The following is a 15,194-nucleotide window of genomic DNA, read 5'->3' on the forward strand; positions in this document are numbered from 1 at the left end:
TGCTTGCAGGCGAACGCAGACTGCTCTGATGACGTCCCTCCTGACTACGAGCTGTCTGTCGGCAGCCCTCCCACCAACCCTGGAACCGGGGGCAGCGACGTTACCGTGAGCGAGAGCTCTATGGCCCTGGACCGCCTGCCACACCTTCACCACGAGCCCGAGTCTCTTTCACAGTTTGAAGTGGGACCTCGTATCGCCAGCAGTGAGTATTATAAAAATAGATACATTTCAAATATTATTTTTGCAAAAACCAAAAGTTGGAGTTAATCAGGATACGTTTACTGCATAACTGCGGTTTTATCAACTGTACAAAGTACAAAAAATTGGTTCAGAATTAAATGTTGTGGTCTAGTCGCTTACGTAATGTTGCTTGTGGGTGCAGCTAGCTGCAATGTTTGTTGATTGGTCATATCACATCATAGCCTACGTTACCACATCAGGGTTTCAGTGGGGCTTAAAAAAGTAAAAAATGTTACAATTAAAATTTTAGGCCTTAAAAGGTCTTAAATTCGCTGTTCTAGGTCTTAAATCATTTTAAACAGGTCTTAATTTTACCGATGTCCACGTAACGCTAATCTTCTAATGCTGATTGTATACAAATGCTCTTTTAACAGACTGTTTTTGTTTGTTAGTTTCCATGATGTTGTAGATCTTTCTTTCGCTAGTACAAATATAATTAGCTGTATTACCACTACTAATGAGACCAGCATGCAACAGCCAATCAGCTTTCTGTTATTGGCGCAAATCTCTGGGTAAAGTTGAACTTGGATCGTATGTTGAACTTGACAAAGTCGTACTTGGATGGTAGCTGGAACTGGGTCGACCTTGCGTGGTAGGATTATCTACCTATTATTATTATTATTAGCAGTATAATTGTTGAATTGTTAGCGAATGACAAATTTACGTTTGTACTCATTTATCACTAATCAGCAGTAGTCCACTTTTCCAGCTAACTCGTTACATATTTTTTAATCGTTAAGTAGCTTTTGACTCCATTAATCATTTTGTAGTTATGACGGATCATCCATCAAGCCCTTACAATCATGTAACACTCAATCCCAACGAAATATATAATAAAAACAATATTTACAGTTACAGTCACAGCATTCACAGCTTATCCAGAGCTAATCCTCTGTGCAGTATGGAATGTCAAACATGCTAAAGTGCGCTAATCAGGCCATGGCTCCGGGATGCAGAGTTGCCTGCTGATCGTTTACCTTGGACTCATTCACTTCCTGTCAGTCAAGCCAAGATTCCATTCGAGGTAGTGTGAACACCCACCCAGGACCTTCGAGCACGAACATCGTGTTCCAATGAGAAGGGAAGATGAATAGTGCCTTTATGTTCTCCTCTTCAAATGGCTCGATCAGGACTGACATGATAGAAGCTATGGCTTGAGGGAATGTGCTACCACCTACAGCTTCCTTTAATCAGCCATGCTACGTTTTCTCAGGAGCTTAGTTCTTGTTTAATGAGCCCACATTATTGGTGTCTGCATTAGTGGTACCAGAAACCCAAGGTTGATTTAAAGCAAAGGTTAGAAGGTAATAGGGAGCATTAGTGCATTAGTGGTAGCATAGGAAACGCACACAAAAGCTGAATTGCATTCTTTTACACAATTACATTCGTTCAGTGTGGTATGCACTTTGGCTCAAAAACGTGTTCCGGTGCCAGAAAACAGTTCTCAAACAGTGCTCAAGGCTGTGTGTGTGTGTGAGTGAAAGAGTGTGTAGGACCATCAGTGTAATTTTGCAGCCAGGCTTAAACTCCCGATCTGACCTCCAAACGAGACCCCCGGAGGTTGTTTCCACGGTTACACTCGGACAAACATTCGCAGGGCCTCGATCCAAAAAACGGCTTCTAAAACGGAGCTTCATCATCATCATCATCCCTCGCATGCCTTTCCGTAGTCCATCAAGGATAATTCCGTTGTCACTGACGTATACGGAGAGGAAAAAGGGAGGCAGCTGGGATCGCTTAGCTATCTGGATGGATCCCTGCTGGTTTGCGAGCGTTTGCCAAAACAATGGCCACACGTTTTTGCTGCTATTTTGCGTTAAGAAAAGTCCCAGAGGTTTTTTGATCCCGTTAAAGAAAGTGTATCGCTTTGATCACTTCGCAACTAATCCGTAATTTTCTTCTTTAAATCGTTATTATTTTGTGCTAACAATCGACCGCTCTTTAGCCTCGGCTTTAAATCTTCTGCTACTTTTAAACTTTTCTGGCCACAAGCCTCCGAATCTTTAAAGGCTTCTTCCTGATTTGTTTTTGTATACATATATAATGTGCTCATTTATGTACAGCTTCTCAGAGCTGTAGTTACTGGCTTGATAATATGGCCATACACCTTTCTATTCCTGAGCTTCCTTTTCAGGAAAATGCATTAGACCTAATTTTTGGATGATTTAGAGATGCTTATTGTTATCACGCATTCAAATCAAATTAGTCGTCGAAACATGCTAATGAATATAAAAGCTTAGGTAATGGTAGGTTTCGATCAAAGACGCTCCAGAGGTCCCCAGACACCACTTCATGAACCGCTGGTGGAAAGATGGATAGTGGTAATAGTAGGTTTGGCGTTTGATGTTCATTCATCGTTCGACCACTTTAACATTCCTACTAAATTACTCAATTTGCTCAGCATGAGCCTCTTGGGTCTCACAGGACTAGCCTGCCTGTATCTTATGTTTTCTCTTCGTCTTTTTGATGTTGAGAAGTTATCGCTTTTATTCTGAATCAGCTGCAAAAATGAGGCCACATGCTGTCCTCTCGCCTCTGATCACTTGTACAGACGTCTTGGCTCGGTTTTTAGATTTCTGTCTGTCTCTTCTCATGTTGTCACATCAAAGAGCTTTGAATGTCAGGGTTCAGTCAATAAGGAATACAACACACGGGGGAAGGGTTGGAACAGAAAAGTAATCGGTAGTAGCATGGTGTACATGCAGCTCTCTGCAAGACCCAGAACACATCCACATCCTAGCAATTTGCCAACAGAAGCAATATTTGCTTAGTTATCCATTAAAAAGTTCTAGCAGCTATAAGCAGCCAAGTTATGTGAAGTTACTATGAAAAGAACTGTAGAAATAACAATCAATACATCAATAATAATAGCTTTATGTTAACTTAGCTATATGAGCAAAAGTACTAAGACACCAGACTTTTGGAAAACTTGGCACACAGTTGTTTTGGATGTGCTAGAATTAAACTTTCACTTCCCTCGAACTTGAACTTTATTCTTATTTGCCAACTGCATTTAGAGTTAATTATCTGTATCATTTCGTCCTGTAGTAACAAAATGAATACTATCGAATCCTGCATTTTTATACCAATATTTTAATTAGTGTGCCAGTTCCCAGGTTGCCAGGTGCTTTAAAAAAACACTGATATTGCACTCTTAGGTTTCGCTTACAGTTGACTTTTTCATCAGCATGCTGGTGATCAGGCAGTTCATACTTTACTTCACTGTATGTTGATATATAATCGCCTGTTTTGCTGAGAAGGAAAATGTTCATCAGTGTGCTACATTTTCTGTTACAAACTCTGCATTTTCAGAAAACTCATAAAAAATGGATGGCTCTTGCACGTCTTAACATTCAGACACAGCTGCTGTATATTGATCCAATATTTCACGTTGAGAAATATTTTTTTACATCTGCAATACAGAGTGCTCAGTACAATAAGTGCTGAGTTAGGCAAAAATGATTTATTTTTAGATTCTTGTAGTGAAGTGAATTACGATTGTCAATTTGGACAAAAGAACACAAAACAACATCGCCACACTTTGCATCATAAGGCCACCCTTTAGACCTGAGCTCATGTATTTCCTTCTTTTCTCTTGCTCCTGAGCATCCTGTTTGTATAGCAGTATTCTGAGCTACATAGATGTGGGTCAGATAACATTTAAGGCCGTGGCAAGACAGGATATGGACACAGGAAAAGGCACAGCTTGACCTCGTTTCACACTGTACCTTGACTCTCATAATAATCTTAAGATCTCTGCCTCATAATGATCTTCATGCTAATAAAGTGTTTGGACCGAAAGTCCTATATGGCCATTTTACGTCATATTAATAGGCTCTGACGATATTCAGGTACATGAATAATAAGGGTTGACACAATATTCTCAAATAAAGCCACATTTTTTGTGATAAATGTAATTATTACAATTAGGACTATTCATTCTTAATTAAACATTTTTATTCTCTCCTGCAGTTATGAGATATTCTGCTTTATTTTACAGCAATAACGACAATAATATTAAACATTCCAAACCCTACATTAACATTTATGACTTTTGACAGACCTTATCCACAGAGATTGTCTCATTGAAACAACTGAGCAGTTGAGGGTTAAGGGCCATGCTCATGGGCCCCCACAGTGGCAGCTCGGGTAATGCTGGGATTTGAACTCCAAACCAACCAAGTGAGCTCTATTTGGACCCCACTCATCACCTACACACGTGAGGGAAGAGTCAACCGTATAGTTCATGAGCACTAAGTACATAATTAAAACCATACTTCACGTTTCAGACCTAAACGTGGCTCTGAACTGAACTTCCATGTCCATTTTTTGTGTTTCTCGACGTGCCTGTTGATTTGTCTGTTAAATCCTGTTCAATCATTGAACCCCCTGCTAGTGAAGCGTGTCAGGATACTAAGCATTCACTGTGACTTCTAGAGACCTTTATGGGGGAGTGGTAGCTCAGTGGTTAAAGTGCTGGGTTTCTGATTGGAAGGGCACAGAATCAAACCCTGGCATTGCCAAGCTGCAACTCTTGGGCCCTTGAATGAGGCCCTTAACCCTCTATGCTCCAGAGGCATCGTATAATGGCTGATCCTGCGCTCTGATATGCATAGACAAAAAATTTCACTGTGCTGTAATGTATATGTGATAAATAAAGGTTCTTCTATTCTATTTAGAAATATTGGCACGTGTTTTCAAAGTTCAAACTTCACCGATGTCGCAATGCAAGCATTCGCAAATGTTTTGGTACTCACGTGTTTATTTTTTTTTTTGTTTGCATTGGAACAACAGAAAAAACTGAGAAGAAAAGTCAAATCTGATACAATTCCACATAGAACCCCAAAAATGCACTGGATAAAATTATTAATTATAATATAATATAATATTTGGTAGCACTGAAATCAATCGCCTCCTGTAACCATGAAGAAAACCACTCTTCTTTTGCAAACTGCCGCAAGTCATTCAGGTTTGAAGGACGCCTTCTACCAATTGCTGTTCTGAGATCTCTCCACCGGTGTTTTATAGGGTTCCGATCTGGGCTCTCAGAACTTTCCAGCGGTTTTTTTTGGAACCATTTCTGAGTGCTTTTTTAAGTGTGTTTTCGGTCGTTGTCCTGCTGGAAGACCCTTGACCTCTGGTGGAGACGCAGCTTTCTGACACTGGCCACTACGTTGCGCCCCAAATTCTTTGGTAATCAACAGATTTCATGATACCATTCACACAGTCAAGGCATCCGGTGCCAGAAGCAGCAAAGCAACCCCAAAACATTTTAGAACCTCCACCATGTTCTTTTCTTTGAAGGCCTCATTTCTTTTTTTGTAAACAGTGCCATGATGTCCTTTACCAAAAAGCTCTACTTTTTATATATATATATATATATATATATATATATATATATATATATATATATATATATACAGTACAGACCAAAAGTTTGGACACGAGTTTTCTTTATTTTCATGACTATGAAAATTGCAGATTCACACTGAAGGCATCAAAACTATGAATTAACACGTGGAATTATATATGGAATTATATACATAACAAAAAAGTGTGAAACAACTGAAAAATGTCATATTCTAGGTTCTTCAAAGTAGCCACCTTTTGCTTTGATTACTGCTTTGCACACTCTTGGCATTCTCTTGATGAGCTTCAAGAGGTAGTCACCTGAAATGGTCTTCCAACAGTCTTGAAGGAGTTCCCCGAGAGATGCTTGGCACTTGTTGGCCCTTTTGCCTTCACTCTGCGGTCCAGCTCACCCCTAAACCATCTCGATTGGGTTCAGGTCCGGTGACTGTGGAGGCCAGGTCATCTGGCGCAGCACCCTCTCCTTCTTGGTCAAATAGCCCTTGATGCCTTCAGTGTGACTCTACAATTTTCATAGTCATGAAAATAAAGAAAACTCTTTGAATGAGAAGGTGTGTCCAAACTTTTGGTCTTTACTGTATATAATCAAATTTATTTTATTTTATTAATGGGAAGTGTAGATTTTAATGTGGGACCACCCAGTGCAGCCGCAAGTGTGTGTATTGTACAGGGAGAGAGACAGAATGGTTTGTTAACTATAGTTTGAAAGGTTGTACATTGTAATCAGAATGCAAACAGCTGGTCTAGCTATGAAAACGAGAGCCAGGAGGACATGACATGCTAGTAATATTACAACGATGTGACTGAACACTGTCTCCTCTAACTGCTGTTCTTTCATGAATCATTGATGAGGTGCTGAATTTATTGTTTTATGAAGGTTTTTTTAAAGCAGCTGCCCAGATGTTGCCTGTTTCACTCCAGCACACACTCACCCGCATGCATTCTTACTCTATTGAGTATTTTCCTGTACAGCACATGATGATGATTTATTTTCACTTTGCCATGAGTCAAGCATAATGAGCAGATGTGCTGAGCTCAGCATCACTTAAAGACAAAGTGAATACAAACATGATAAAAGAAAATAGCTTATACTTTTAATTCCATAAGTGTAAATAAAATATTTAAACACCTGGAATACATTATATATTCAAAAGTTTTAGGACAACTGACCTTTCCTGCCATATGTGGCACACAGTCGTATAAGAAGTCTTTGGATGTTGTAGCATTGAAATTCCCTTTTACTTGAAATACCCCTGTGCACAAAATCGGCTTTATGAAGATATGCTTTAGATTGTTTGGAGTGGAAGATCTTCTGCTATAGACCTCTGACCTCAACCCTATTGGACATCTTTGGGATGAATTAGAATGCTGACTGCACCCTAGGCCTCCTCATCTCTACATCAATACTTGACTTCTTAGTAAGAACTGAGCATGAGGTCGCAAAAATCCAGCTGAACAGTGAAATGCAAAATACTGTGACAAAAATAAAATAAAGAATTACAACATTGAACAATAAAAAATTTAATATCTAAATAAAATGGAATATAATAGAATATGGTTGAAAAAATTTCTATTAGATTTACAATAAAAAAAAGGGGGGGGGGATACAATAATAAAACTAGAAATAGAATATGGAGTATATAAATACACAATATGGATGAAGGTTTGTGGACCACAAGTTTGGTATGTTCTTGTGGAACATTCCATTCCACATTTAATCCCCATTTGCTGTTATAATAACCTCCACTCTTCTGGGAAGGTGATCCAAAGTTGTTCAGTAGAGTTGAGTTCAGGGTTCTATAGCGGGAGATCGTCCACTCCAACCCATGTGAAGCACGTCTTCATGGAGCTGGCTTTGTGCATAGGGGCACTGTCATGCTGCAGGTTTGGTGAAGGGAAAATGTAATGTTTCCACATCCAAGAACATTATAAACAATTGTGTGCTTCCACCTATGTGGTAGCAGTTTGGTGAATAATGTCTCACAAATCCAGTTCTTGTTTTTGTACCTGATAAATGACTTTTTTTTCACTTCTTTTCTCTCCTCCAGGTGAGCACCAGCCTCCTCTGAGCAGTGATTCGGACACGTCATTCATCCTGCCAGTAGAAATCAGCCTGTCTGATGTTGAGCTTTCTGCTGAAGCTGAACAAGAAGAGGCCAAATCCTGAGTGCCTGAGTTGCACAGCCCTGGCTACAACCGAGGCACAGCTTTAGAGGGAGCTCCTATGGAGCTAAATATGGACCAGGACCAGAATGTAGGGAGGGGGAAAAAGAAGGAAAAAAGAACAATAAGCAATACTTTCTCCCCTATGGCCTCATTGAGTCACAAAATAAGGTCTTTTTTTTTTTTTTTTCTCTCTCGCTCTCTCTGGTCACACCAGGTCGTTCTTGATGTCTCTATTTTATCGGTTTGCATTCGGGTGGAAAAAAAAAAGCACATCGAGTTTCAAGATACCAGATTCGACAGTTTGGAAATTCTGCCTTTTTAAATCTTCTTGTGGGATCACTGCCAATATACACAGATATATATATATCTAATTTATATATATACATATATACACAAATGTGTATAGCTGTGACCAGCCTGCTGCGTTTAATGTCTGAAGCAGTCCGAGTGCAGTTCATTCAACTTAAAAAAACAAAAAAAAAAACAAGGGAAACATTGTGTCGTGTCTCAAGTGTTCTCTTGAGAAGTCACTAGTGCTCGCCTTTCTAGCGTCTTTTTCAAATCTGCACCAAACAACGCTTTTGCCGTCCGAGTTTTGAGAAATCCCCAAGCACAATCCACATCAGTCGTCTTTTTATGATGTGAGAGAGAAACATCGAATATTCCAGAAATCTCGTTTGTTTTTGTTTTTTTGTTTTAATGTCGGGTTTGCCGGCCGAACATACGATTTACGATCCGTCCACATTCCGCAAAACAAATGTGAACTTCGCCTGTAGGGGTCGTGTCTTCTGAAGTGCCACTCGAGCTCATAAAGCTGAGTTCTCCCTGCGTTCATCCTGTCATGCCATACAAACAAGGGCAGGTCTTTACTCGGCATGAGGATGAGCAGCGATCACGTCGAATGTTTCATTCTTTCCTTTTTTTTTTCCTTTTTTTTTTCTATATAACGCCTAAGGATTTCAGTACGAGCATTACACCGAGTTGTCTAATGCTTCATTCCAAAGCAGCAGTAAGTCTCACTTCGTCCTCCCAGAGGTTCTGATCAGAGCCATCGGCCAAATATTGTAACCAAGTTCTAACTTTTTGATATGCGAGCGCTCCGATTGAAATGATTGTCACGAGGCTTTTTTTTTTTTTTTTTTAATTGCACATTGCGAACAGGAGAGCAAAAGTCTACCGAACGACTTTTATTTTAATATCAAAGTTTTATTTTTCTAAATAGAAAAAAATAAATAATCAAAGAAACAAACAGGCCCTGTTTACACGATATATAGGGGTTCGTGAAATAGCGAAATCAGTCTCCCGTTTTTTTTTTTTTTTCCTTCCCACTCACATTTCATTTTATCATCCAAAGAGTAAAGCGTTATTTATTACGTGTGTATGTTTATAATTAATTTGCTCTAAATCTGTATTCATTTCCTTCTTTTTCTCCACAGTAGGCGTTTTAATCGTCTTCATTCCAGCATTCACACCAACAAGCATGCCAGTGTTTGTTGTTTTCAAGAAATCAACAGTCCCCCCAATGCACATCAGTGTGTTTACTAACCCTGACCTAATCGAACAGTTCATATCTCCCCCACCCCCCCCACCCCCCAAAAAACTTTCAATAAAACCACTGATACACAGTATTGCCAAAAGTTTGCGGACACCTGGTCATAAGTTTGGTGTGTGATTTTTGAGCGTCACATTCCAATGTCGCGATTAGCTTTTATAATTCGGTCCACTCTTCTGGGAAGATCTTCCACTAGGTTTTAGAGTGTGCTTGTGGACATTTGTGTACATTGTGCTTAAAGGCAGGTACTGATGTAGGTGAGGTGTGGAGGACTGGGGTGCAGTCAGTGTTCCAATTCATCCCAAAGGCGCTCAGTAGCGTTGCCGTCAGAGCTGTATAGCAGGAGATCTTCCATTCCAACCTATGTAAAGCAGATCTTCATGGAGCTGGCTTTGTGGACAGGGCCGTTGTCATGTTGGAATGTATTTAGGTCTTCTAGTTCAAGTAGAGGGAAAATTTCATACTAGACAGTTTTGTGCTATAAGAAGTACATATAACTGGAAAAGTCAGGTGTCCCAATACTTTTGTCCGTATAGTGTATCTCTCAGCACAAAAGTTTTCTAAGGCAGTTTTCAGGTTAGACAGAGTAACTAGAGGATGATGTTAAAAGGATCATTCCAACCAAAAAAAAGCTTGTATTGAGTTTAATATTCAGCCGTCACTCAATAAGCACAAGGTATTGTAATATGTTACATGACACTCATTTTGGATTTGCCCTCCTTTTTAAATATCACTATTTCTCTTTAAGTGTAGGAGCTTTTCCCTCCGTGTCTTTAAGTGTCCTATTATACGATTGAGTTACTGTTACTATGTTAGTATGTTAATGTTGGTGCTCGTTGTTGTAACCGATCATGGAAAAGAAGCTTTTTCGCCGACCCTCACACAGCTCTGTGATCCGGAGTCCGGAGTTTGGAGTCTTAGATCAGGTTATGCAATCACACACAGTTTCCAAACTGATCACCAAATCCTCTTTAGCCTGACACGAGGCTTCCCGTGGGTGCAGGTTCAGAAAAACAGCCCTTGTGAGCCAGTAAAGGGGTCAGTGTTGAATGAAATGCTAAAAGATTGTAGCCTCTACCTGTGCATGCTTTATTTTGTGTGTTTGTTTCGTGTGTACTCCATTTCCTGGCACACGCCGGTGCTCGAATGTTGGTTCAATTTCAATCCTTAATAGAAACTATTTCAATTTTTTCAATAATGAGATTGCAAAAGTTACTGATACACAGCAGGTGTCGTTCACTTGTTTTATGATAATGGAGGAACATAACGGATCCCGGAGATGGTACAACAGCACATTTTCTTTTTTTTTTATTATGTGATAATACCCCTGATTTTTCAATCTGAGCCAAAAAATGACTGCTACATCCAAATACACTACACAATTTTACTTTCGCTGAACTTTCTCTCAAACAACAAAGGGTTAAAGGGTGCGTTATACTTGTCACATGTACTTTACAGCACAGTGAAATTCTTTCTTTGCATGTCCCAGCGATGTTAAGAGGCTTGGGTCAGACATGTTACAGCGTCCCTGGAGCACGGAGGGTTAAGGGCCATGCTCAAGGGTCCCAAGAATGGCAGCTTGGCGATACCAAGGCTTGAACCCCTCACTTTCCGATCAGTAACCCAGAGCCTTAACCCCAGAGCTACCACTTCCCCAGTAACAAGATGTGAGAACTATGATGACTTTGTGACATTTGTCTATAGTTTGTACTGAAACTAAAGGAAAATGTGGAGGAAGTATTGGTGAGCTATTTCGATACCATGCACGGTTTGTTTGCCCTTGATAACAACGATTTGACGGCATGCTGTACAATTTCTTCTAGAAAAAAGTGTGCTCGTAATATCCCCCTGCACTCTTACATAACTAGACATGACCAACTGGATTCGGTGATCTGTGCATGAAATCATACATCATTCATATCCTTTTAGATCCTCGCCAGACTGTTTTTCATTGTTTTACATGCAACTAGATGTAGAAGCTTTTCACACTACTCAACCCATGAACGAAAAAAATCTTGAACGTGCTTGAAAATATTAGCACCCAGATGAAAGGTCACTGTAATGAACCCATGACTGGTCTATCAGGCTAGTGTGTACTGGTCTTAAATATTGAACGCACTCACCTCTGAAAACGCTCTAAATTGTCCAGTAGCACAAATCAGCCAATGCAGAATCTACCATAGACCAAACGCTTTGAGATTTTTATGATGTTTGATGATGTAATTGTCTTGTTCGCATTGCTCTCTTTCAGTTCGTTCCTTAAACACGTTTCATGTGGAAAGTGTGTGAACATGATTTCAAATCCAACCACCACCATTAAGCTGCCACTGCTGGTTCCCTGAGCAAAGGCCCTCAACCCTCAACTGCATAGTTGTATGAATGAAATAATCGTAAGAAGCTCTGGCTTAAGAGAGTCAACGTTGATGCAGTAAACGTTCACGCGATTGATTTTACCGATACATTTTCATTTTCAGATTGATAAATTAGGCCCAATTAGAGTGTAAGCAACAGTGTGTTGTTCTACCATTGGTTCCTTTTCCTCACTTACACTACCATGTCCTCTTCATTTCTCCATCATCATCAATATCATCATGGTTAATCATTTCAGTTCGCTTTGTGTGCACACCCTTTCACAAAAGCACTTTATCTCCATAATGGAGAGACGCAAACATCAAACACAAGTCGCCCCTGATTGAAAACTCAGCAGGGTGATCGCCCATCCTGTAGCAGTTACTCTAGGGCTACCAGTTTGCGTTTAGCACACATTTAGGAGATTTTTTTTAATCAAAAATACAATCAGTCATATGTTTATTCTCCTTTCGAATGACCATGGGTTTTAAAGACAACGACTGTAAACTTATATACTGTATTCAGTGGAGTTCAGCAGTATTGCTATTTTGTTATATACAGGACAATGTAAATATATTCAGCCGTCTCGGTATACTGTTCTAGTACAATGTTGCACGTGTTTGAGTCTTTGATTGTGAGGTACAATAAATTTTACTGCAATTTCTTTTCTTTTTTTCAAAATCTGTGTATTGATTATTTTTTTTTTTTTGTCTTGAAGTCAATTGCTAAAGCAGGTTTACTATAAAAAGAGAGGATTTTTAATCTTAAAATTTTTGCATATTTGTCACACATGATTTAGATCATAAAGCAACTTTAAATATTACACTTAAATACAAAATACAGTTTTTCAATTGTGATTTCCTGTATTAAGGCAAAAAAAAAAAAACTTTTTGATTTACAAGGTGTGAATGTACATCTGGGGTAAAACTAACATAGAATTTAATCAAAAGAACATACCAACAGTCAAACATGGTGGTGGTTGTATGATGGTATGGGGCTGCTTGGCAGCTTCAGTACGTGGACGACTTGCCATAATTGATGAAACAATGAATTCGGAGCTCTACCAGAAAATCCTGAAAGATAGTGTCTAGCCGTCAGTTCATGACCTCAAGCTCAAGTGCATTTTGCTGCAGGACAATGATCCAAAACACACCAGCACGTGTCTCTGAACGGCTCAAAAACTAAAATTTTGGGGAGGCCGATTAAACAGGCCATTCATGCTCGAAATGCCTCCAATGTGGCTAAATTAAAACAATCTTGCTAATAAGAGTGGGCCAAAATTTCTCCACCGCAATGTGAAAGACTCCCTGGCAGTTATCACAAATGCTTGATTGCAGTTGTTGCCACCAAAGGTAACACAACTAGTTATTATTTTTAGAGGCAATTACTGTTTCATATACAGCCAGACAAGTTTGTACAGCTTTTTTCCCCTTATAAATAAAATCATCATTCAAAAACTGCATTTTATATTTAATTTAGTTTTTTGTTATATTTAAAAAAAAACAGGATAATACTTTTTCACATTACTGTATTACTTTATTCATGGTTTTAGACAGGGCGGGTTTATATCTGTAAGAAACCTTTTAGTTAGAAATGTATCGAAATTGAACAAATGATAAATGTTTAATTAAACTAAAAAAAAAAAGTCCCAAAAGGTTTTTTTTTCTTTTTGTATTTATAGAAATCCAGATAAGCACCTTACACATGCAAACAGTGACAATGGTTTCCTTTTAATATTCAACCATTAATGACTAGCATTTGCTTTGAGCCTAATGGGATTACTTTTTACATTTAAATTTTTGCATTAGTTACATTTGACTTGGAGGAAGTCATATAACCATATGTATTCTTCAATTAGTTTTTTTTTTGTTTTCATCATTTTTTTTTAACAAGCCACATGGTCAATTCACTAATCAAAGCGGAGCGGGTCAGTTAAATGAAAAATCTATAGATAATGTTTGTAGCCCTGTAACAGTTCTTTAGTCTGATGAGTTTCTTCATCTAAAATGTTCCTGCCATAACTGGTCCTTCTCCAAACTGTTACCACAAAGTTGAAAGCACACAGTTGTGAAAGATGTCATTCAATTTTCCTTTAACTTGAACTAGGAGACCCCAACTTGTTCTAGCATGAAAATGCCCCTGTGCACAAAGCTAGCTCCATGGGTTGGAATGGAAGATCTTGAGTGTCCTGCTATAGAACTCTGACCTCAACCCTACTGATTGAGGTCAGATTAGTGATTAGATACACAAAAAGAAATCATCTGCAGAAGTTAAACTGGTTCATTTAAATCTTTAAAGAATCCTGGAGTTTTAGAAGGATGGCCAAAAACCTCCATAAAGCCTTCATTTTTTAAACAAACCATATTAAGTGGGGTTTTTTTCTGTGTTCCTGTTTATCCCTCTCTAAGTGGAAAGTACAAAAGCCTCCTCCACATGCATGATGTAATGTGTTCAAGTTAAGTGATGTCGAATTCCCTGGAGGAACGGACCAAATACCTGGAAGAATTTCTAACCCAAATGTGATTTCATTGCACATAATAATTTCATTTAAAGAGGCAGATCTAGAGGACAAAGTAGTATGGAGACGGATGACCCCTAAGCAGCTGAAAGAAGAAGAAGATAAAAATGTTATTTAAGATTCAGTGTTTTCAATTGAATAAGCTAAAGTGAGCATAATTCATTCACAAAGAAGTATCAGTGTACACCAATGACATTCAACCCACATCAACAGCCTAAAGAGCTGTGAAATTACTGAGCAACACAAGAACTTTGAGAATACATTTGGATTGCATTCAATATCAACAGTCTACTAAATTGGCTCAGGACCACCTATTTAATCACACATCACAGCTTAACAAGCATGGAACTATAATGAATGGACATTCGGTGCCACCGAGTTGAGGACGGGTTCACCACTGGCTCACTCATCAGGGACAAATATTTTAATAAAACTTTATCTGTGAAAAGCCTCTTTTAAAATCGCTATACAAATAAAAATGAATGAAATTGAACATTCTAAACTCTTGAGAGGATGTTGACACTGATAAGATGAGATATATAACAATGGTAGATAGCATATGTGACCTCTGACCTAGGGTTAACCTTCATTTTAAACAATGAGATTTGGCATTATCTTGTTTGTGGTGGACACCAAATCAATTCTGGACTCTTTGATTGAAGGTGTTTGTAAAAACCGTTGCTACAAATATGAAAAGTCCTTTGATTCCTATTACTGTTCTTTAAATGTGAAGCCAGAGATTATTCTTTTGGGTGATGGAAAGAAAATAAACAAGAGATGTCTCTTGGGGAGGTTTGGAAAGACAGTAAGCAGAGTTCTGGATTGAACCAGATCCCTGGGGATGTAAGGCAACGGTGTCTCCAAGCGATGCTAACCAATTACTGATTTGTACTAGCTCATGTATGAGGTTCAGAGCTACACTATATAAACAAAAATATGGGCACACCTGACTTTAGCCATATGTGGTTCTTCCTCAAACAGCTACCTAAAAGTTTAAGG

At 38.9% G+C, this 15,194-nt stretch overlaps 1 protein-coding gene across 1 annotated transcript in view; it reads left to right on the forward strand.

Annotated features, from left to right (window-relative positions):
* The window catches only part of rnf150a (ring finger protein 150a), a 34,294-nt gene extending 21,953 nt beyond the window's left edge, over positions 1–12,341 (forward strand). The window contains exons 6-7 of the mRNA XM_046873909.1: positions 10–202; positions 7,659–12,341. Of these exons, the coding sequence (XP_046729865.1) occupies positions 10–202; positions 7,659–7,777 (312 nt within the window). The 3' untranslated portion in view covers positions 7,778–12,341. The remainder of the gene's footprint in view (positions 1–9; positions 203–7,658) is intronic.
* Positions 12,342–15,194: the final 2,853 nt, after the last annotated feature.

The sequence above is a fragment of the Silurus meridionalis genome, chromosome 2 (assembly GCF_014805685.1).
Source record: "Silurus meridionalis isolate SWU-2019-XX chromosome 2, ASM1480568v1, whole genome shotgun sequence".
NCBI classification, from domain to species: domain Eukaryota; kingdom Metazoa; phylum Chordata; class Actinopteri; order Siluriformes; family Siluridae; genus Silurus; species Silurus meridionalis.